At 34.1% G+C, this 25,514-nt stretch overlaps 2 protein-coding genes across 2 annotated transcripts in view; both read right to left on the reverse strand.

The window, feature by feature from the left end:
* Nucleotides 1–340: 340 nt before the first annotated feature.
* Nucleotides 341–2,233, reverse strand: LOC145681849 (uncharacterized). Its single transcript, XM_081753458.1, has one exon. It carries the CDS (start codon nt 2,231–2,233, stop codon nt 341–343), a length of 1,893 nt encoding a protein of 630 aa, XP_081609584.1.
* Nucleotides 2,234–5,490: 3,257 nt separating this feature from the next.
* Nucleotides 5,491–25,514, reverse strand: part of LOC145680557 (guanylate cyclase 32E) — a 966,530-nt gene continuing 946,506 nt past the window's right edge. Inside the window, exons 18-22 of the mRNA XM_081751189.1 lie at nt 21,851–22,002; nt 18,571–18,669; nt 14,722–14,866; nt 12,930–13,028; nt 5,491–6,603 (exon numbers count right to left, since the gene is read on the reverse strand). Coding sequence (XP_081607315.1) covers nt 5,843–6,603; nt 12,930–13,028; nt 14,722–14,866; nt 18,571–18,669; nt 21,851–22,002 — 1,256 coding nt within the window. The 3' untranslated portion in view covers nt 5,491–5,842. The remainder of the gene's footprint in view (nt 6,604–12,929; nt 13,029–14,721; nt 14,867–18,570; nt 18,670–21,850; nt 22,003–25,514) is intronic.

Consider the following 25,514-nt stretch of genomic DNA (forward strand, 5'->3'; position numbering starts at 1 on the left):
AAAACTTCTTCCATAATAGGAGCAGAGGGGAATGATTTAAAAATGCAAGCTGCGTTTCCCCGCTGAATTGCTAAACTGAGTCTCTGTATTAAAAATTGTTTGCTCCGCGGAACTCCTGTTTTCACAACCAGCTGTGAACCTATTTGTTTCACTAGATTCTTTGCTTCTTTGCTGAAAACACCCATTGTTTCAACAGCAAAGGGAAAAAAATGGTCTTCTTTTAAGCATTTATATTTTAAGTGTTTTCGTCTGCACGCTGTTTCTGCCGCACTTCCAGCTTCCTTAGATGTTGATACGATATGAGAAGCTGCAAAAGTATCAACACAAGTGACATCCCATACTAGACATTGCCCATTTCCCCAGGGATTAACGTGATTCCATCTGGTCTTTTCCCATCATCCCTTGATAAACGTGATGGTTCTAAAATTGAAGGCACGTCTATGCTGGCCAAAGCACGCTTTAGGATATCATTTAATTCAGCGTGGCGGGACACTCTGCCTGCACTTTTGGGACAGCTCAATGGATGCAAACACTTTTCATTGACTTGCTCCCGACAAATGCATGTAAATTTTTTACATATGTTCATGCCAAGGCGTAGAGCAACACAAAGACGAAAAGAATTGTTATCCATGAAAGTTCCAATATTCCTCGATGGAATTGATTGCAACCATGCGCCAGATTCTTTTTCTTGTAAGGCCTTAAAGCGAGCTATATCAAATACATTATCCAAGAATAGCTCTTGTTCAATAATTGATTTTAAGATTATTTTGTCCCAGCTTTTCTGTACTTCTAATGTGGATGGTATATCTTGTCCAAATAAGATCTTCCATACGTCAATTGCCTCTATCAAGTGATGAATGACCACATCATCAACGGAAATGTTAAGAATGTTGGAGATGAGAGGTCTCACTCCATAACACGAGGAAATAAAAGCTGGAAGGCTGAGGTCGGAGACTCTGCGGATATTCAAACCTGCGAAACGAATTGGAAGACTAGCTTGTGTCCATTGTATCTGATTCATAGATATATTTACGATAGACTCTAATGCTCTTTTCAGGCAGGCATCCATTTGGAGAAGTAGAGATGGCATATACCATGTTGGAGTAGTTCGAAGAAAATATTGTAACTTTGGTATACCCATGCAATTTTTTAGAAGGAAATATGCCAAGTGAGATGGTAAAATTTTTAACCTTTCAATAACAGTTTTAAGCTGATTTAGGTGCTCATTAAAAGCTATTTCGTAACCTGTTTCATGCAGTGGAGCACCTAGAAGAAATAACTGGTACGCATTAACTGTTCGAAGTCCAGGAAGAAGCTGTTGAAATTTTGATACAATAGTGGTGTCCACTTGTCCAGATGTGAAAAACGGTTCACATTTAGAAGGATTAACTTCTAAACCAATGCGTTTAGACTCTGCTAATAAAATATTCACATCCTGAAAGACGGATTGTGGGGAACCTCCCAAAGTACCATCATCCAGATAAAATAAGTTTAGTTCAGATGATAATTTGCGAACTATAGGATGGATTGATAAGCTGAAAAGCATTGGGCCAGCGGGATCTCCTTGTTGGCAACCGATCTGGGACAGTATTGTTTTCTCTCCAAAAAACAACATTGATGGACAAGCATAGCTTTGCCAGAAAAAGGGGTAGGTGGCAGGAAGCTGTTGCTTTATTTCACTTAACATGATATCACGTTCCACCGTATTAAAGGCATTTTTATAATCTATTTTGAGAATGACGTGCTGTGAATTTTCATGGTTCTTGATAAAAGTTCGAGTTGAATGAATAATTGCTTCACATCCTCTTTTCGTTGCGAACCCTAATTGGTTGGGCTGAAAATAGGAAGAGCATTGCTGGTAAACACTGGAGCATGCGAGCTTAGAAGCCGATCTTCTTAAGGTGCAACCTACAGCTATGGGACGAATTCCGCCTTCTTTCTTACGGAGTGCACAAAGTGTGGCTCCAAAGAAATATTTTCTTATATCTTGAGGCACTCTTCCACACAAAATAAGATTAATTAACCTCGTTAGGTTATCCAATAATATTTCAGCTGCTTCCCCTGCCGATTTGGATAACAGATCCTTTAGATGTTGTGGAGATAAGCCATCAATGCCTGGAGCTGAACCAGTGGGAAAACTGTAGATAGCTCTCGAAACCATCTTAGCATCCACCGTTAATACAGGGTCACTTTCCGAAGGAGGATCTGAAAAGGAGAGTTCCCTAGATGGCATGGGATGTTTATTGGTGAGAAGCTTATAGGTCTCCTCGTTCACTGGGCCAATGTGTCATCTGAACTTAACAATCGAATTGCACCTTTTGTGTCAAAATCCGAAATTTTCGCTGCCACTCTTTTGGAGAGCTCTGATTTTTTCTTCTTTTTGAAGCGATTTGTTGGTGGAGAAGACAAATTTAGGTTTTCTTTCACGAGGTTTGTGAGAGATTTGTTCTTTCTCTCAGTTGGTATATGGAGTCCATAATAAGGGAAATTGTTAGTTTAAATTAGTTTAGTTAAGATCGTCATTTTGTGTTATTAGCAACAACAGAAAGCATCTATATAGGAATTTTCAAATAAGTATACTTCAAATAAGTATGTCTATAAAAATCTAAATTTTTAACATGAACCACGAGTTTCTTATATCAGAAAAAACACTAACTGGCATATGCAAGTGAATATGGTGATTGGAATTTGTAATCCCAATTCTTAAAATATCCCTTCATTCCAACTTCTTAATTTCTAGTTCTGCACATATCTTTTTGAACGAAGGAGAAGGAAAGTCTTTCCTTACTAATGCTTTCTCAGCTTATGCTCTCACCTATAGTGACGATAATTCGCTTTTCTAATATTATGGTGATAAAGACTGATTAATGGCCATTAATTTGTACTGTATTAACAAGTACTTGAATTCCAAGTGATTTCAGATTGGATTAGATTTTCAGTTTAGTGTTTCTTTCAGCAGTGAGGCTATATGAGACGTGAATCTACAGCTTAACGTGAGATTCAAACTACGTGACCAAGTGATTTTCCGACCATCCTCTATCGTTCTTCTCGTAAGGTAAATATGCTGCATATGTAAACACAATCTCTCTCGCTCTCTCTTTCTCTCTGCAGGTTGTATTAGCTTCAAAATTTGCTCTCCCTTGTTCGATAAAACCTTTCTTTATATATTGATACCTATTAATGGTACCTCAGCAAAACGTGGTAGTATTTTTTTAAGGTACTTACTATTCGTGAAGATACTTGAATTTGTCATCCTAATAATTGGCCCGAACAATAAAGGGTTTTCGGGAATTTTCTTTCCCGATTCTTCCCAAATTTATGGACTCCATTGCTAGTATATAGCCTAGCGAGGTACTGAATCTGGTGCTCCGGTAGGCCGAAATTCGAAAACAAAATTTCGGGAATTTTCTCCCAACCTTTTTCGAATTTATGTATTGGTACGTACTTTTGAAAACTCGATTCATTCTAAAAGTAATGATGGATGTATATACATGAATCTAAGGTATGTAATTCGGATATGAGCAGCAGCTTTCTAAATGAAGCTTTAAAATTTCGTTTAAATAAAAAGTGATTTTAAAAGGGTTAAGTTAGGTCAAAGAGCCAGATGTTGTCTACCCCAGAAACACCCACAAAGAACATTTCATTTCTTTTGTGTTAAATGTAATTTCTAAACAATGCATATATGTATGCTATACATTATGGAAAGTGTTCAATGTTTACAGCTAATCACAGTAGTAAATACACTAATACTGCGTGTCAGAAAAGCTTTCTTCTCCATCTCATACGCAGTGAGCAAACTGCTTTTGAAGATTTTTTTTTTTATTCTCGTTTAACTAAATCTAGTTTTCCATTGTTAGCCGGGCTCATCGTGTACATTGGTAAGTCCTTTAAACTCTCTGCAGCAATCGCGCACACAGGCATCACCAAAAAAGTTCCCCTCTTTGAACTCTCTGTATCAGTCATGCACACAGCCATCACTACTAACGTTCCCTTTTTTCAAACTCTCTGCAGTAATCGTGCATACATCCATCACTAATAAAGTTCTCCTCTTTAGACTCTCTGCATCAGTCGTGCACATAACCATCACTAATAAAGTCCCCTCCTTTAAACTCTGCACAGTCGTGCACACAGCTATCATGAATAAAGCTCCTGCTGTAATTCTAGCTTATTCGATTATGAATTTCGGGTATATTTAGCTCTTCGGCCTGCAACAATTGAGTTTTGTCATGTAGTTTATACTTGGCGATATGTATTTCCACTATGCTTTTAAGCCTGTTACTCCATAATGGTTGAATGGAAGACTGTCTATCGGGTGGGGAGAGGATGGCGTCCTATGAACAGATTTGTCTTATCCCTGATTCATCTCACACGACTCTTCTCTGATGGCTTAATAGAGGTTGAAGAAAATAACCTGCGTATGACTCTTGAAATTTTCAGACCTCTGTAAATTCAGGGAATACTAAAACACTGCGATAGTTACGGCTAATAAACGTGTCAGCAGTGGTGCTATTCATCCGGTTCGTTAGAACCAGTTGTTAAAATATTTCAAGTTTGCAGAACCGTTTGTTATACCCAGACATAGCAGAAAATTTTATCAGTTATATCCAGGGACAGCAAATTTTAGTTTAACTGTATTTGTTTTTAGAAATTCTTACGGCTACAAGGTTAAACATATGATCTCTCAGAACAAGATATAAGGATTTATTGCTTAATCTCGTGCTCAGATATCAAGGATGAGAACTTCGTTCACATGAGTGTAGTAGTGAGGGTTACTTATATTTGAAACGCATATCTACCATTATCAACAATTGTCGATCCATTGTTGGACTAAGATGTTTCCAATACCTTTTAACAACCGTCTATCTTGAATAATTCGTTTCTAAGATATTCGCAGTGCTACCTAATTTCGTCAGGTACCTTGTATTAGGATGCTATGTGGGTCCCTACTTGTCACTTGCGATATCCAGTTTTTTTTTTTTAAAAAAAAAAGCTTTTGTATACATATTATATACAGAACCAATTGTTAAAAAAATTAGAATAATGCCACTACGTGTCAGTACACAGTAGCAAGACAATGTCACGGTATTTCAGTTTCGGCTGCAATTGGAGATGTCTATTCTGTTTTTCAAATCCTTAAATATCGAAGTACTTTTTCTTCGAATATAAAATATTAGTTTTCTTACGTCTCTCTGAACTAGAAAATAATTTTAAGCGATGACGAATATATATTAAAATTATTTTAGTAGTTCAAAATGATGATTTCAAGACAGAGAATTTTACGTACCAAACTTTTAATATAAGAAGGCCACCTGCTTAATTTCTCACTTACCTTCGAACAGTATATGAGTCTGATCTCTTTCCAACATAATTTACAGAGAGATATTAAACGTGGAAAGTCCTTGAAATAAATCTGTTTCGTAATGTACCTTAATTAATTGTAATAACATTGTATATTGAAAACAAAATGACAACTCCAGTTTGGATTCATCAAGTATATTTTACTTCGATGTCCATAGTATACATATTAGATTATTTTATATTTAAATAATTTCTTCCATTAGATCCGCTTGCTTTTGGTTCGTTGTGTCAGTCTGTGTAAAAGCAAAGTACTTTGACATGCGATATGCATTTGTCAATAGATCACCTATTCACATACTCACAGCCACTATGATATATAAATACTATGAATATATACATATTATACCCATATGTACTGTATACACACATATATACTTACAAACGAAAGGTTCATAAACATTTTTACACATACAAAAAGCACATATACGAACATACAATCACACCTTTCACTCATAAATTAAATAGTGTTCTCCGTCAACATTTGTCACACTGGCGTTTCTCTATCGTTATAATCCATATCTGGTGAAAATTGAACAGTTTCGGGTGTCTGTAACAACGGTGATCTATCGCCAATTTCGTCCGCACTTATATTTCGTCGGAGATTCAATGGAACAAAATCATCTTGATTCTCTTCCTCGGAACAGCCACTACCTATTGTGTTTGACCGAAAAAGTGGTGCTGATCGTCCAAAATCACTACAGTCTTCTTCAAGCAAGTGATAAATTGCGGGTACACTTGAATAATTCAATTTCGGTGCATTCATGTTTTCAGATATTACCGTTGACATGTTTTTAATACATGGACATGAGTTTCGTTTCTCTCTTGTAGAACTTTCAGACGATGCTTTCCTACTGCTTGATCCACTTGTTGTTCCATCTTCTGGTGACGCTGGCTCGTGAAGTTCTAATGGTCCACTAGCAAACCTCAGTCTTTTAGGGGATTCTAAACTTGCTGTTCGAGTAACAGGAATTTTGGATTTTTTCATGGAACTTCGTGGAACGCCTGCCCCAAGGAATCCATTGTTAACACCGTTCTTCTGCAACTTTCTCGACGATTTATTTGTACTTAGTCTTCTAAGGCGTGCCTCAGCACGCATGGCACGTTTCTCAGGATCTTCTCCGACTAGCCAGTATGTTAGCTTCTCTCCCTTTCCTTTCATTTTAACTAAGCCTCGTTCTTCAACGTAATAGCCTCCGAGCTTGTCCAACAACGATTTGCATTCTAAGCTGCAATGGATCTTCAAAGCTGAAAGAAAATAACAGAAAAGATAGAACGTTAATGATTTATTTACAAACATAAAGAACGTGACTGATTTATTAATAAAATTGTGAGCGAAATAACGTACTAGAATAGTGTTTTAAATTTTTGTTATACATCCATTAACCCGCCAATACTCAATCAAAACTTCCTGTCTGAACTAGGACTCAATAGTATAAGTTCTGACGATATCTTCATATCTTAGCACATTGATTTATATGGAGATTTTTTTTTTAATAAACTAAAATTTTAATTGTATGATTTTTATAATTTGTTCTTCAAAACTAGTTAAATGCTTTTTATAAAATGAATTCGCATTAATACATAAATTAAGTATTACTTACATTAAATTTGATTGTTAAATATTAAAATTATACAGGGTCGGGCAAAAAGAGCTCCCGTATTTGGAGAGAGCGCTGTGTTAGTTGTAGTGGGGATACGCCGGCGGAGGGGGGTTTTGATCGATAGCGGCAGACGTGCCATCTTTAGTAGTCGCAATGGCGTGACGCAGTGAGAAAAACTCGCCTGACTCACCTGTTTATGTGCTAAACGCTTTGGAAATTGCTGGATTGACGCTCTCATACGCACCACATTTTGTTACAGTACGAGGTTGGCTAGGTGATTTTTTCTCAGTGCAGAACCTGTTGCTCTAAAGTTTGACATCCAAATTTGAATAGTTTTTCTATCCGGAACAGAATCATGTCGGCCAAGTCCGAACCGAATGCGATATGACCGCTGAGTAGCGATCACAGAGCCACCATTACGAATATACTCCTCCACAATAAACGCACGACGCTTACCGCGCCACGCCATTGCGACTATTGAAAATGGCACGTATACTGCTATCGATCGATACCCTCTCCGCCGCCGTATCCTCGCCACAACTCACACAGCGCCCTCTCCAAATACGGGAGATCTTTTTGTCAGACACTGTATGTAACAAAACTAATATTTGACGAAGCAAAGAACATTTAGATTTTAAGAAGAAACCAGTAAAATAAAACCATTAAAATTCCAGTTCATTTCAAAGGAAACAAAAATAATTCCCCATATGAATCAATGGGGAAAAATAACACAAGTGTTCAACACTGATTAAGCTAAGTTACAAATCAATGGTGTGGAACTAGAGTGAACCAAACGCCATGAAATAGAACACGGAGAAACGTAGAGGTAAAATTTCCACTCTTATGAGCTTCACTGTAGGCTTCACTTTTTAACACGACTGACACCACTTTACGAGTGCTACAGGGCGTTCATTCTACCACTACAAACTATGTGCCAACTCAAGAATCGACAAATACCAATATCTCAAAATCAGCTGAAAATGGAATTGGTTCACTCTGGCCCTACAACACCCAAATAAACATTTAATTTAAAAGATAACCTCCAGAAGAAAAAGAGTTTGACAGTGAGATTTCAGTTTGTCAAATTTGTTCAGTGTCTACTGCTACTTTGTACCTGTAAAACTAACTTAAATAATATTCCACAGCTACGTCAACTGAAATAACCGCCGTTATTAGTTCCACAAATTGCCATTAGATGGCTGGTGAGTAAGGATTTGAGCAAAGCAAATGGAAATTATATGAGTAATGACATAGTAGCCATTTTGGTAATGTCTGGGATTTCTTTTTCGGATATCTTGATTGGTTAATCGTCTATTTCAGTGTCCCTCATTGGATATTCCATTCTCGATTGGAGAATGGGTTATCATTACTCGTACAACTTCTATTTACTCTGGGTTTGAGAAGTAAAGTATTAGACCGTAGCAAAACTACTTTTGTCATTAGTAGCACATTTAGTACAGTAACCACTCACCAAGAGGGAGATGTGGGTTCGAGTTTCTGTCAAAGCACAGACAAGATTTTTCTGTACCATTTCATTATTTTTCTGTGCTTTATTGGGGCTTAGTGCTTATAAAATAATTTAGAAAATGTTTTATTCCTAGATATATTTAAATTATTCAGTCAAGTTATTGTGGAAGATGGAAAAAGTAAGTTTCGGTAGGAACAAAAAATGAAGACGATATTTGAAGACCAAAAGGAAAATGTGGTACGTCATGAAATTATGAAAATAGGGTTAATCCTGACGTTGGACTTGTAGTTTTTTTTTTTTTTTTTTTTTTTTGTGTGTGTGTGTGTGTGTGTGTGTGTAACGTACAGATAGAAAAAACGTATCATCACTATGAATGAATACGATAAAGCCATGCATTCAAGAAACTTAAAACAATCTCTATCGCCATTTGTTTCTCAAAATTTCCTGTTTTCCTTCTGTAGTTTTCGTTTACAATATATTGAAAAAAAAAAAAAAAGACAAAGAATTTTTATAGCGACGATTTTAAATTGTTTCTACAACAGTAGAAACTGATCAAACTCGGTAGTTCTACAAGAAGCGTTCTTAAGAAAGAAAAACACACGTATGAGGAAGGTGACAAGGGGTCACCGAAACGTAGTGTCAATTTACTGTCGCCATTTGGGTGCTTCAGTTAGTACAATTTTAATTTATAATTGGATGTTTTGTTGCTTATTGCTGGGTATGAAGTCGTTAAAAATACCTTAGTAATGAAATTTAATAGTACTGTAAACCGTTGAATTTCGTATACTTTCAAATCTGCCTAATTGTTTGGCTATGCTGTAATTTATAATAATCCTAAGTACAGTAAAAAAGAAAATAAAATAAAACGATTCAATATCAAGGAAAATTTAATTTGTTTGATGAATTGCAAAAATAAGAGAAAAGAATTCTGAACTTCTATGTTACTTATGTACATAAAATTATAAACCTTCAAGTCTAAAGAGACATATATTCTGCATATTCAGTAATATGAGTTTTGTGGTAAACAGGCCAAAGTACTAATACTAGCGAACAAGCATTTTTATGATGTATTCAATCCGCCTAACTATGACATAATATTTTGGAGAGCTTGAACTGAATCGCAAGTAATTTTGTATATATAAAAAGCTTGATAAGAGTGAGGGGGCGCGGTGGCTCAGTGATAGAGCGTTCATCTCCGGTGCTTGGGGTCCCTGGTTCGATCCCAACTCGCGCCGTGTAAACTTTGTGCTGGACAAACACCGTACTCGTGGGTTTTCTCGGAGTTCTCCCGTTTCCTCCCACTTTCTTCATTCCACCATTTCACTCATCTCTCATCCTCACCGTCTTCTTTAGCCTAACCGGCATAACCGTGGGATGTAAAAACTTAAAGATTTCATTTCATTTTTTTCATAAGAGTGCTACGACTTCAATGAGTCAATGTATTGTCTCTTCCCCGTCTCTCTATATATGAGTATCATATTCGCAATTATGACTTAACATCTATACCAGAAAATAGAGGTATTCATAATTATTCTATTTTATAGTTGAATAATATACATATTTTACCTTAATTTAAGCAATATAGTAATCCACTTATGATTTGTACAAATGTTCAGAACCAAGCATACTAAGAAGTTCTTTTAATAAATATTTAATATTATTCAGTTACTTAATATCTTATAGAAATTCCATTCCGTTAACGTAGAAATTAGGTATTATTGGTTATGTACATTTTACATAATAATAAAATAACTAGCAAGAAATTTGTTTCAAATCAGGCACGTAGCCAAGGAAGGGCCGGGGGTCCAGACCCCCCCCCCCTTCGAGACCAAAATGAAAAAATTAAGGAAGAATGAAACAAAATGAAATGAGAAAAAGAAGGATCAGCGTTAAAAATAAAAAATAATACTACAGAAAGCTTTTGGTTACTCTTTCTTATGAGGAGATTTGTATTACTTGCAATACATGGTGGCAAGGTGAGCGAGATATTCTGGAAGAGTCAGGGAATTTGAAATTTCTAGAAAAGTTACGGAATTCTCAGAATTTCTGCTACTAATCAGGGAGATTTCAAGCTTCCGATAGCATAGTGTCGTTGTGTAACAGCGTGGACATTTTTTATTATAATTTTTGGTCATCGCATCCTTGCAGTATCAAACATGTTATTTCAAAAACAATTTTCTACTGCTCCTTTAACCTGTCATTAGGAACCAACAGTAGTTGACAGAATAATAAAAACAAAAATTTATGTGGAAAGAAAGTTCTGTTAGCATCTGATTCAACAGAGAAAGGAACGCAGATATTGTAAAATATTTTAGAAGACATTATTGAGTCTGTACTTTTTATAATAGTGAATATGTACTTTTTATAATAGTTGAGGTCATAATGAAAGGAAAATTGTTATATTTGAATAAACAGAGGAAGGACGTAAATATTGTAAAATCTTTTTCAATGCTTTTTTTTTTTTAAAAAAAAATATTATTTTACTCGAGATTTCTTCATAGTTTGTTACTAAAATACTTGGGAACATATCCTCATCTTATTGTCCTAAAAAACCAATATATGTTGATAGTAAAGTAGTTTTGATTGATCAAGCTCCTGGACCTTCAGAATTTCATGTCACCCCCCTCCCCCTCCTGTTACGAAATCCTGGCTAAAAGAACCAATATATGTTCCAGTAAACTAGTTTAAAATGATCGAACCCCTGGTGCGATGACCACAGTGTTTCATGTCACGGACCCCCCTCCCCTTCACGAAATCCTGGCTACGTGCCTGTGCAAATGTAATGATTTTGTAATTTGTGGATATTACTAGAACATTGATATGACAATTGGGTGATCGTTAGAGACGTAACAAATAATATAACAAATCAATAAAGAAATAAAAGTAAAAATAAATAGTTAAATAGGTTCTATATTATTGTTACTTATCATCGGAAACAACAGTGATTGGATTCCCTAGATTTAATAATACTGCTATGTCCCTTTATAATTAAAGAAGAATAATCGATGAGAATATAAGATATCTCTACCTAAAATAGGCTAACATATTCATTGTATTTGTAGAAATATATTGAACTATAAGTAAATAAAGGATAAATATTTTTAAAGAAAGTTTAAGTGAATTTTATTTCATACACTGCTTTAAAACATATGAATTTTGATGCCTAAAAATATAATACAGAAAAATCTCAGAAGAATATCTTAGAACAAAACAGAAGTGATTACATGATGCACTAGTAGTTTAACATTAGTACATTCAGCTGTCTAGACTTTCAGTATAATTTCAATGTAAATATTTACTCGCATTGGAACTAACAAAAACTACAAGGCCATGATTGTACGCCAACAATTTCAAGAACTCTTCTATACTATATTTAATTATTGGAAGAACATTTAATCCAAAGCAAAGTTCACTGAATATTTTAAGTTATGATATAGTGATATGAAACAATTGAATGAACTCCACAATACATAAATCTTAAGAGTAAACATTTAGACTGCAGTTAAATAAGTATTTGATATTAAATAATCTCATTTTTTGGTATTTCACGCGTGTTTTAATTTATTTATTTATTTATTTATTTTTAAGTTGCGTTTCAAAGGCATTGACTGCATTTATCGTCAGAGTTTTTCTGCAATAAAATCCTGACGATGAATGCAGTCAGTGCATTTGAAACGTAAGCTAAGATAAATAAAACATGAACACCAAAAGATGAGATTATTAACTACAAATATCTCCGTGAAAATTATATCGAATATACAGGGTGAACCTGAAAGATGCACACAAACTGCGGGAGGTGATTCGTAATACCAAAAGAAGACAAAAAGTCCTCTTGCATGTTGTCGAATTCCGCGTTTTGTACGAGTGACAACTTGAACAAGTGAAGGGTGCCAACTAGAAATCGAAACTCAGATATTGACAATTGGAACGGAACAGAAAGATATGCACATACTTCGGGAATTGATTTGTAACATCAAGAGAAGACAAAAAGTCCTCTTGTCTGTTATCAAATTCCGCGTCGTGTACGCTGTGCACATCTTTCTATTCCGTTTCAATTGCCACGATTGGAGTTTCGGTTGCAAGTTGGCATCCCTGTCACTCGTACACGACGCGGAATTCGACAATATGAAAGAGGACTTTTTGTCTTCTTTTGATATCACGAATCACCTCCCGGAGTTTGTGCACATCTTTCAGGTTCACCCTGTAAAAATATTTGGTATATTTCATTCTCGTATTTCTACACTCGTTTACAGTATCTATCGGAAAGGTTATGAAAAACTTCAGTAGAGTCTACTGAACTATTTTCAATAAGTTGTATAAGTGAATTTCACTTTACAAAATGGGTTTATATTTTAGGTGAAGAGAAGGGAGAAGAAAGTAACTCAAGTACAGCACTATTTCGAAAACTTCTAAATATGATCCTAAATGCTAACAACAAACGTATTTATCTACATGAAACAACAAGACAATTCACACAACTTAATTTAATAACAAGTACTTACGCATCCCTGTAGATTCCATCCGTGATGCTGTGTTTACTGTGTCGCCGAACAAACAGTATCGTGGCATTTTTAATCCCACTACACCAGCACACACTGGACCTGAAATAGTTGAGATAAAGAAGATTAAGAGAAGAATTACAGAAAATATGTGGAAGTGGCTAAAACGAAACGTATTTTTTATTACTAAATTTATAACATACTAATAAAACTAACGAACTCTGGAGTGCACAATATTTTGAAGCAAGAGTTCATATTATATTTAAAACAAGTACTCGATACGTTTTAGTCTATTGCTTTCACACCTACTCATACTACCTATTAAAAATATCATGGAAACTTCAATAAGATTAGCTTCACTGTTTTCATCACTTCTATGACTGAATATCACTTTATAAAATAGTTTTATGTTAATATCATGATGAGAAAGGAGGTGAGGAATACTAATCCTCATACTTTCTTGGCGAAATAAATCTAAAATAATCTCTAAAAATTAAATTCATTAGCACTGTTCATCCAACACAAAGTAGGTTCAACTTTACTGTAAAAATTTATTGCAACTCGTAGTACTATATAAATAATATTTATATTCCAAGGGATACTAACTATATGTGAGTAAGCACATTAATATGATATGTATTGATTTAGTTAACTAATTGTCTATTTACCAACTCTAATACTATTTATATATGGTGCTTTCAGCGCACAAGAGAATCAAATCCACTTTGGATCTTTGTACATATTTCGTTTTTAAGATATCTATTTGAAGCTTAAAATAATCATGTGCAGATATTGTAAATAGTTCTTAAAATGTAAAAAGCTGTGTAAACTTTTCTACGCACTTAAAGTTCCGTATAAACTTTATGTTTTTTTCTCATAATCTTGGTAATGTGGCTTGATTCTCTTATGATCTGTACTCCTCATATGAACCAGCTCATTACTTTGTAACTGATTTTGTAATGTGCTAGTTAATACTTTATTCCTACTTTTCAGATTCCTGAAGCAAGTAGAAACAATACAAAACAGTTGTCATGGTCAATGTTACTACAGCGCACACAATATATTACACAAAACACAATTATCACTTATCATTCCTTTGTCTAAACTTTTACCGATTCAATTTTCATGCATTCAATTACCTTTTGCAACCTTCTTTTATTTCAATAAGATAGTAAGAAAGTTGAATAAAGTATAGTAAACTTTAGGCTTTTTATTCCCTTTCCAACCCTGAATTTCTTACCCCTTTTCTAGTAGAAAAACTCGCTCTGAGCAATTTATTGCATTCTCCATAGTATAGGTAATAGCAGTGGTAAGGATAATTGTGCTTTCTGTATCACGTTTGCCACCGTGTACTTTACGATGGTCGATGTTTAAAAAGATAGTAAGATCTATATCTCAAATTTTAGTACAAAATATTACAAAATTTAACAGTCTAAAATGAATTATGCTGAAATAATAATAATAATAATAATAATAATAATAATAATAATAATAATAATAATAATAATAGTAAAGTAAAGGAGCAATACTAACGAAATGCATAGCTCACCTTTATAGGAGAAGAATTTATATTCCCTGTAATAAGAATAAACATTATGTTGCTCAAGACATGACATTTGTAACATTAATATCAATGTAAATACTTACTTTTTTTGTTTAAATAATCTGTTACTATTATCGGTCATCGACAGATGCACACTAAACTAGTTCTAATATCAGTGCTTCACATCCCCATATATTCATGTAAGTTGGGGATTATGAATACTATACTCAGCAGCTTAGTCTTTTTAATTACCTGAATGTATTCCGATCCTCAACATAAGATTATCCCCCGGCCTGTGCCTTATTTGGAATCTCTTTACTGACTCAAGTAACTGGAGGGACATAGAAGCAATCTCTCCAGCATGTTGGTCCCCATTGCGTATAGGTAAGCCACTAACCTAGACAATTACGAAAATAGAAACAGAAATATTATTCTCAAGTCATTAAAATTATTTTTAGATCGTATCACAAGTTTAAAAAAATGTAATTTCTAATGCCTCTAATACTTATGTTGTAATTTTAGTGTTCGTAAACTGTTGTGTAGTTTGAATTGGCAAGTTAAAAGTATTTTTTGAAGGATGATCATAAATCTGTCCTGAAATATTTCAAATCTTTGTTTACAGAACAAATAAACTAAACTATAACGGTAGCAAGGTTTGCACATTAATAAGAAAGACTTAAAATAGGTAAAACCAAGGTATGACTGAATCATGTTACCAAATCTGAAACCCGTGGCCCTGCGTAGGGTAGTCGCTAACGCTCTCACAATATTGCTATAGATATCGAAAGTCCAGAAATCTAATTCCTTATCCTAATCCTAAATCTGAATCTGTAACGAAATTTGAATCTGAATGAATCTTAAAATAATGTTTATAGACTCATTAACGAAGGGACAAACTTACAAAAGATAAAACTAAAATAAAGATTCCAGGACAATGAAAATAAAAAGAGAATTGCCCAAATGAAACTAATATTTAAGTTCGTATCTCTCTCATTCAGTGATAGCTTTATTGATTTTGAAAATTGACTGTTTATATCTCATAAAAGGAAGAAGAAGTAAGACAAATATCTGTCCATTTTAACTATAAAAATATATGTGAAAACTATTTTCTTCTTAAATTAAAAACATACGTTTGAAATATTATTATAAGTGTTTCCTCAACTAATTTCTACGTTCTTCAGAGTATCTCCTAAAAATTTCTTCTCAGATCATGTCCGAATTAGCTTCTCTTCCTATTCTTAATTACATTCATTGTTGAACTTTTTTACCCTATTATTTCTACAACGTTTTCATCATTTTTAGTTAGAGCCAGATAATTTTCTCTATTCTCATTTATACTTACGTTTCGAGAAACTTTAGTCGGTTTTTGTCGCTTTTGTTCATATTTTTACCTCGGAAAGTGCAATAGCATTCCATATTAAACATTATATGAACCTTTTTTCTTAATTCTTTACTGAAACACTCACCAAATACAATCTTTCTTCCTACAATACTCTTTTGTCGTTCCTATTCTTGTTTTAATTTAACTTTAAACTTCACGTCTTCAACCGTTCTACGTTCTATCTTATTTCAATATTTGCTAGAGATCGCTTCATACTCATCTCATTTCCTTCTGCCTTTTTAGCGTTTATTTTCATTTCATATTCTTTGCGGGTTTCTCTCAAGTGTTCTAACATCACTATAATTTTCTAATCATTCTGCAATAAATATCATATCACCTACGAACAGTATACACCTAATCATTCTACCTCTACCAAAATATCGTCTTGCGATTAATTCGAAGTTGGTTGTTTTCTTTTTATGTATTTCTTGTTGCTGAGGTATAACTTTCCTCAGTAAGTTATTATATATGGAGCTTGAGGCTGTTTCCCCAGCTTTAAGATCTTCGTTTTGTCATTTTCTGACATCACGAACACGTTGTTAAGAGGAGGTCTGAGTACTAAGGTTTTACCATATATGGAAATGAGAAGGACAGGAGGTGTGATTCGTGTCTTCGTCAAGGAGACAAAACTATTTACTTCGAGATTCTCGAGAAACTGCGGTTTTGTTTCTTACACGAGCAACATACACGAGACAGAGGAGAAGGATAGATTTACAACAACTGAAGAAGGTACTGTAACATGTTCGAAACAATTTAGTGACAACGCCAGACTTAGTTATCATTCTATTACCTGAACGCCTATCCCGATCTGCTGTACTTTTGTAGAAAATGAAATTTTTGTTCATGTTTTGTTTTACATGTACCTTTGAGCTACATCTCCAGCATTTGACATTAATTTACCTAGGTATATTGGTAACTAAAAATCTATGAATGACAAGTTCATTCATTTTCTGGCTTCAGAGACAGGTGGTGGAGAAACATCCATGGAGTTGAATTATTTTAGGCGGAATATTTCAGAAGGTACTGGCCTTCTTGTTCAAAACATAACGGCAAGCTCCTTATTTTGCATGGCCTACATTAGGTAGACCTCTATCTTTTCCACATACATATGAAATAAAAATGTTGATAAGAAAAATTATTCTTTTAAACTCTCTTTCTAGATACATTTTCCTCTGTCATTTATTCCACTATTCTCAGTCTTGCTTGCTAGTTTATGTATAGGTTTCTTATGAGTCTGCGATCCTTTCATTCTTACCCAACTTTTAGAACCATCAACAATTCACAGCTCATTCGGTCGAAAGCTATTTGAAGATTAATAAATACATACTATATAAACATTTGCTTTCCTTCTTCCATAGACCTTTCACCGATTACTCTTAATAAGCCAACTTCACCTGTTGAGCTCTTACTCTTTCTAAATCTAAATATGGTTCTTTCTCAATAATTTTCCTTGTTCTTCTACTTGATCTCCTGTTCAGAATAAGAAGCATTATATTTGTCCACGTGATATAAGAATAATGGTTCTGTAGTCTTCCTGTCTTTCTGGATCCGGTTTTTCATCCACCAGTAACATTATCAAGAAATATTATGGTAATTCTTCCGTTTTCCATATTTCTTTACAGAACAGGAAAAACTATTCTTTACCTTCCCGACATATTCTTAATGATCTCAATTATTATATTATTTATCCGGGTTACCTTGCCATTTCTAATCTTGGATATCGCTTTCTCAAATTCGTCCCGACGTATCATAAACCCTTTATATCCACGCGTTGTTTTTTTTTTCAACATCTCATGCACATCCTCCACATACTTTTTCCATCTTCCTATAAAAATTTAGTTTCACTCACTATCTTCCTATTCTTTTTTCTATTGTCACCAAGATATGTGATGTTACTTTTCCTAAATAGTTTCTACAATTGTAAGTATCAGCTTATAAATAAAAAAATGTTTGCTTGTTCGTTTGTATGTATGTTTGTTCGATATACAAATTCATATCGTTGGTTTTACTTACTTGTAAATAACTTTATCGAAGAGACCAAAGTCTGGAAGAGCCCGTGGGCTATTTAGAATTTATATTATGGATATCCTAAGGAGGAAGATAGGAATTCAAAGCAGAAGAGGTAACTTAAGATTTAATCTAGAAAATGATACTGTGAGTAAGACACCCCTAAGGGTTGGAAAGGGGTGACATGTAAAAATAATCTAAAACAGCCGATATTAGTGTCGAATCCATAGTTTTGTGAGTCGCTGAGATTAACAGTGATACTCTTGGTGCAGTCTAAGTCCACGTTCAGCCCTTATGAGCATTGGGAGTGTGAAAGAATGAAAACTAAAATGTCCAAAGTGACTGAGATTAGTGTCGAATCCATAGCTTTCAGGATTGCTAAACTAATCGTTGACATTTAAGTTGAAGTTTAGTCAGGAACGTGCATGTTGGCAGGACCGGGAATTGACTGCAGCAACGTCGTCGTTCCTTATTCTACTTCAATTCTTTATTTTCAAATATTGCACATGATCGTTATTATTTCCGTGGGTACTCTAGCCGGGTACTTTAGATAGAATTTATATTTAGAAAATCTGATTAAATTTTTCTGGATGAATTGGAAGAGAGTTCAGGATTTCTTTTAAAAATACTTACAACTAAATGAAATTAGTCACTCTACAGTTTTGTTAGTTATTTATAACATAGATTCTTGATAACCAAATGTTAATACTTACTACCATGTATGCATCACCTATTGTCTCTACTTTATATACATCATAATTTTCTATCGTTGAGTCAAAACATGTATACAAGTCGTTCAGGAAGTCAACTACCTGTTAAATAAAAGACAGTTCTGGATAAATATACTTGAAAATTTAAGAAATGCAGTAATAGTAAAGAATGAAAGGAAAGTGATTATAGGTTATTTAAAGAGATTTTTCTATGCATGAATAAGTAAATTTATGTTCAATAATAGTAAACCATCTGTTTCATGTTATTTTATAACACTGATACTTCAGCTACGAGTCAGTATAAATAATTTTCTGAAAACAAATTTTTCAGGTCTAAAAATAAGGGACGATTTTGGGTACTTTAAGGCACATTTTTCATATACCGTATTTTACGGACTATAAAACGTACTTTTTTTTTTCGAAAAATTGCCTCCAAAATTCAAATATGTCTTATACGCGAAATTAATATAAAAATGTCCAATGCCCCGGGAAACCTATTTCTATCTGGCAATATTGGATTCAACTGGCAGTAGCAGTGCACCGATACGACGAACATGAGTTGCGAGGATTCACAAGTTTGCTAACACTGTCTCCCTCCCGTCCCGCCATCACAAACCCAGAACCACAGACTAAAATATACGAAACCCCAGAAGTAAACTATGCGAAAAACTGGAAAAATGTTACGGTATCTTTTCAAAAAATGCTTAAAAATTAAGGTGAGTCTTACAGTCCGTAGAATACGGTAAATATTATTTCACCACGCTTCTTATGAACTTCTACTTAATTTTTACGTATATTATTATTATTATTATTATTATTATTATTATTACAAAATAAATTTTCAAATCCTAAAAGCAAATCTAGATTTTTGACCAACAGTGAAAGTAATTTCAATAATTCCAGACATTTTGGTTAAATGTCAGGCTTTTAAAACTTTTTTTAACCTTAAATGAAATTCTAAACTACTTTCAGGCTTTTTAGATGTTCAGGTCTGTAAACAACCTGTTTTAATACTTGTAAATTGATCTAATCTCAATAACAAATATTTTTAAATCTACAGAATTTCCACAATGACGACCAATTCGTTAATTACAAGTTAAGTACCGCGTCATTTACTGTACTGACGTACTAGTCAAAATTGGAAATTTCGAAAAATACCAGTCATTCTAGGTTATATCATTTGAAAAATTACAAATATGTATGTAATAGCTACAAAATCAATTTTACATTGGAACCAGTTTCAATATGTTACAATATTTCTTACAACCAAAAAGTAAAATAAAATTTCACACTCGGAATTCTACATTTAATATTGACTAAACACCATAAATTGCAGTTGATATTAGAATTCACTTAAGAGATGATTAAGATTTTCACTAATTGCATTTCTACGTGAGAAACACTTCAAACATCATGATATTCCTTACAGCTGAAAAGTATAATTTTTCAGTAGATGATACACATTTAAATTGACCACAAATTTATAAATGCTAGTTGATATTAGAATTAACTTTAGGGGTGACTTCTTCTCGAATCGTATATTACGGTGCCCAAGGTGATCAATTTACAACTAGACAATGAAAATGCTTTATTTGTTGCTTCATTACACGAGGAGTTGAGCAAAGAAGAAGGAGAGTAGATTTATACAGGGTGCTTCAGAACAGTACCGACAACTTTTGGGAGGTGATTCCTCACACCAAGATAAGACAAAAAGTATAGACCAACCTGGGTGCAGAGTTTGGCTACGGGCATATAATTTGAAGTACTCACCAACTACCTGCATAAAACTTGTTGCGGAAGTACCGCAGGATTCCGAAACTTGGATATTTGGATAAGGCGCATACTAGTTCTTAAGTAAAGTCTTGACTTGACTACAGTAGGTCCTGTAGTTTTGGAGCTATGGACCTATAAAGTTCATTTTTTCATGTTTTCGGCAACCTATAACTCCGAAAGGAAGCATTTGTGCACTCAGGTTAAACTATACTTTTTTGTCTTATCCTGGTGTCAGGAATCACCTCTCACACGTTGTCGGCGTTGTTCTGAAACATCCTGTATGTATTTTTCATTTATTCCAAAGTGTTAAGCCTACAGGGTATCAAATTATGTAATGACGAAAACCCTCATATGATCACACAGTAGAAAAGGGTAAGAAGAACCCTCACGCCTCTTCTTAGCTAAAAGCATAGAATATTTATCACATTAGAGTTAAGCCGGCTTATAGTTGTGTCAATCTATAATTCATTTAAATTAGGTTTCATATTTATTATTCTTTTAAATTTTCTTATATATGGGAACGGTTTTTTTCTTTTTTTTTAACTTTAGCATCTTTTTTTAGGGTTGAAGAATGTAACTTCCCTAACCATTGTTTACTATTGCGTATATTATAGTCGCCTAAATGCCTGCACTAATTTTGAGCGCATCTAGATTATAGAAAATGAAATTAGAAATGAGGGTGTGGCGAGGACATGCTAAAAATATTGAAGTTGCTATTTTTAAAAAAGCGAAAAACACTATTTTTAGGCATTTTCACATTTCCTTTGTGAAGTGCTCCATTCAAAATGTTCTTATATATCTTGGTCTTTCTTCATTAACTTAACTCTTCATTAACTCATCATTAACTTAAAACAAGAATATAAATGGTATACCTTTTGATTCAAAACTAAAGAAATCAGGTGTATTACAAAAATATACGATATTATGAAGTCACCACTTTTATAAAGTTTAAAGAATATGTTGGTACTTGTACAAGTGTAAATAATAAACATTTGATCTTTTCATTATTACAGATATGCACGAATAACGATTGCCTATTGGGATAAGGAAAAATATAATTTAAATCATCTTCTGAAACTTACTGGCGACGTATTGCAAACAGGTCTTCTTGGATTAGCAGCCAGGTAAATACTGTTGTATCTTGCAACGTTTCGAGGGCTGACATTGCCCTCATCTTCAAGCATATTTGCCTAAAGATGAAGACAATGTCAGTCCTCGAAACGTTGCAAGATACAACAGTATTTACCTGGCTGCTAATTCGTGAAAAACTGTTTGCATAATCTAAATTTTTTTTTCTTCAACCTGCCAAAAAAGTAATTTCAGATACAATGACATAATGGTTTAGCAAAAGTGAGAAGTGGGGAGGAACAAATAGTTTTCATATAACTTCTGATTACCATTCACACAGATATGAATGTTGTATAGACATGCATCTTGATATTTGTAACTTAGTGAACTTTCAAACTTTTAAATTTGCAATAATACAAGACGTATGTCGTAGAATACTTACTTGTAATGGCGTTGACTCCGCAGACATTGAAGTAAAGCCCACAATATCACTGAAGTAAATAGTAACGCAATCAAAGCTTTCAGCTTCAACTTTGTGCCCTCGTTTCAACTGTTCAGCTACATACCTTGGAAGCATTTCATACAACAAAGCCTCTACGGAAGTAAAGAAGAGAAAATTTTACATGTTTCAAACCTTTAATTTATTTAAATGATTGTCAAATTGTAAGAACTCTACACACACAAGGTTAATTTGCAGCAATAAATGGTAAAATTAATTTTGAGGAGTGGAAAGTCCTCAAATAAACGTCGTCCTAATGCATTTTATGGGAGTATTTTACAAAACTCCTGTTAAATACACATATTTTAAGGAAAATTCACGACAATTTTCTTTTTTCTCAGCAAGTCTGAGCTATTTTTTTTTCCAATCCGGAAGACATGCACTAGACCGTATTAAATTTGAGGTAGGAAGATTTGGTGAAGCTTGAAGCATTTTGAAATTGCACCTGTAATAGTATTACGTATTAGTAATCACCTAAACTATTTAATAAATTTGTGTAGAAGACTACTTCTATAAAACCATAGACTTAATGAAGAGCTGTTTAAACACAAAGTAATTAAATCGCAACGTAACTGTAAACTGAATAACAAACTGAATAAAAGTAAGATTTACTACTCCTGCAACTAGATTCTCCGAAATATATGAAGGAATAATTAAAAAGAATTTTGAAGATTTAAATATTAGACATTCCAACAAGATTATTACTAATTTCATGCCTTATACGCTATGCATATAACGGTATAATGATTGAATAACGAATTAGCACTCTTTCTTACTTTATACATAGAAGTATAAAAATAGAAAACTTATTAAGGCTAGTGTATTGAAATTTAAAACATATGCGATAGATTTACAATTAGGAAATAACACATTTGCTCAAGGTTTTTTTTTTTTTTTTTTTTTTTTTTTTTTTTTAGGGGGAATACAAGCTATCTATTGTTCCGAGTTTTTTGTAGCTTAGATTTATAGTTGCTTCAAAATCTTCAACATTTTTTCCATTCTACATTACCAAACCCTTTTTCCAAGTACACAAATGGTACGTAATTTTAATCCTGCATCCCGATGTTGTTTCTGAAACCAAACTGGTCCTTTGGTAGTTTTTATTTATTAATTAATTTATTTTATATTTTCAGTCTCCTGTTCTAGATTATTTTTGTCAAATTTATTGAAACACGCGTCATCAGACATATACATATATATCTGTGATTCTTGCATTTCTCAGCATCTAGGTTTGCTAAACAACATCCCCATCTACTTACACCCTGGCAACATTACTACGTTTCCATATGACTCTGCATTACAAAGTAGAGCCCAACTAGACGTTTCCATCTTTTTCACTGTTCTTTAATTTCTTCTTTCTTCTCTTCATACCTTTCCCGTACTTCTTCCTACCAAATTCTCCCCCCCCCCCTCCCTCTGATGAAGTAATTTAGCGAAAGAGCTTATAGTGAACAGTACTTTTTGTTAGTGTGATAATCAGAGAGCGGATTTTAAGATGCAGCCTCTTTTCTAAACATGTAGTTGTTATAACAATCGAAGTTCAAAATATGTATTTTTGGACATAAAACGAACTGAAATGAATGCGCTTTGTTGCATCTTTTTCGTTAATGTTGCACCTTTTCTGCTAAATTAATTAATTATTTTTTGTTTACTTCTTTTAACATTCAGCACCTTTATTGTTCCTTTTCTCTCTCTCTCTCTTTTTTTTTTTTTTTTTTTTAATGAACAGAACAATATGTCTTATACATAATATTCCATAAATTTAGTCGCAATCTTAGGCGATATAATGGCAACAATAACGGCACAAACAGTCAATAAATAATGTTCTGCATGTACGACAAAGAGCGCCAATTTTCTTTTGTCTTTCAAAACTCCGCGATAAAAGAAATAAAAGCTGTTTTCCCTAGCACCATTGTTGCATATGCCGTCGAGGTTTCGTGCAGAAAGAAGGTTCAGAAAAAAGGTCAAGTGCTTCATTCGCACTTTGAAGTTTGAAGTCTTTGCCTTTGCCAGCCCAATCAGTTCTGTAACAATCTGAACAAGAACTTATTCTTCTCCATAAAAGCATAGCATGTCAAAGTTGGAGAAGGAAAAGTTGTACACACTTGCAGCAGAATTTAAGAAGGAATACATTGAAAGTGATGGTATAATTCTTCGATGTGCAGTTTGTGATGTAAATATTTCCATCGATGAGAAACATCAAAGATACAGAATAAACCAGAATATCAACTACAACAAACACGTTAAGAACATCGAACTTCGCAGGTCACAACCAAAACAAACTACCTTGATAAATCCTTTCGCTTCCTGACCTGAAAAACAGCGATAATCTATGAGTTTTACGCAGATCTTACAACAGCGTTAATCCAATCAGGAATACTAGTCCACAAAGTAAACAATCCTGCATTCAAATAATTTCTGGAAAAGTATACGCAAAGATCAGTACCAGACGAGAGCACCCTGAGATAAACTACGTAAAGCCGATTTATGAGGATATTTTCGTAAAAATCAAAGAACTGATCGGAAAACATGAAGTGGGTTTCATGTTAGACAAAACAACTGACGAGCTGCAAAGATATGCACTGAATGTATTGGTGTTTCCTTTATCTGGTGAGTGGGTAAAACCAATATTGTTCAAGATGTATCAACTCGAGAAGACAAATGCCTGCACAGTAATGCAATTCTTCAATGATTAATGCATGAACTGTGGCCCGAAGGCATAGAATACGATAAAGTCAGACTGTGACCGATCAAGCACGTTACATGCTTTCGGCTTTTCAACAACTACAGGACATGTACCCCAACCTTAATCATGCCACATGTGTTTCACATGGTCTTCACCGTGTTTGTGAAAGTATAAGAGAAGAATACAGAAAGGTAAATTACTTCATAGCTGCTCTCAAGAAGATTCTTGTAAAGACGCCTTGTTTTCAAGCTTTGTATCGAGAAATCACTGACCTCTCTCTGTCACAATTTCCTGCCATAACCAGGTAGGGTAAATGGATAAGATGCAGTTTTCTTGTTTGAAAACTTCGACAAGTTCAAACAGTTTATACCTGCCCTAAATTCAACAGACGCAACATCCATCAAACATATCCAGCAAATGTTTAACAATCAAGACCACCAGGTGGAACTTTTCAAAGTGCATGGCTACAACTATTTACCAAGTGTGGCTCAGAATTTGGATGAAGAAAGTATAGAGAAGGAGAAACAGTGGAAGAAGTTATCAAGTGTATGGGACAACCTTGACGGATTTGCTAGGGACAAATTTGAACTAAATTTGCGAAACAATCCGGACGTAGAAACCTTTGTAACGTCAACTGAACTCCCTTTCCATGTGCTTACGAGATATGCACCACTGGTTTCCGTTGATGTCGAGCGAAGTTTCTCCGCATACAAGGATCTCCTGAGCTCCAAGCGACAGAAACTGACATTCGAAAACACAGAAATATAGTGCATAATCAAGTATAACCAGTTTCTGAAAAAACTGTAGTATATAACGATTTCTCAAGCCAAATATTGCTAAATTATTATTATTATTCTTTTTTATATACCAAGTTGGTTTTAACCACAATTTTATTACAAGAATGTTGAATGTTGTACAAGT

The sequence above is a fragment of the Thermobia domestica genome, chromosome 3 (assembly GCF_964235325.1).
Source record: "Thermobia domestica chromosome 3, izTheDome1.hap1.1, whole genome shotgun sequence".
Lineage (NCBI taxonomy): Eukaryota > Metazoa > Arthropoda > Insecta > Zygentoma > Lepismatidae > Thermobia > Thermobia domestica.

Bases quoted from the DNA above. Each gene is read 5' to 3' on its own strand.
- LOC145681849 (XM_081753458.1), bottom strand. From the start codon at position 2,233: ATGCCATCTAGGGAACTCTCCTTTTCAGATCCTCCTTCGGAAAGTGAC.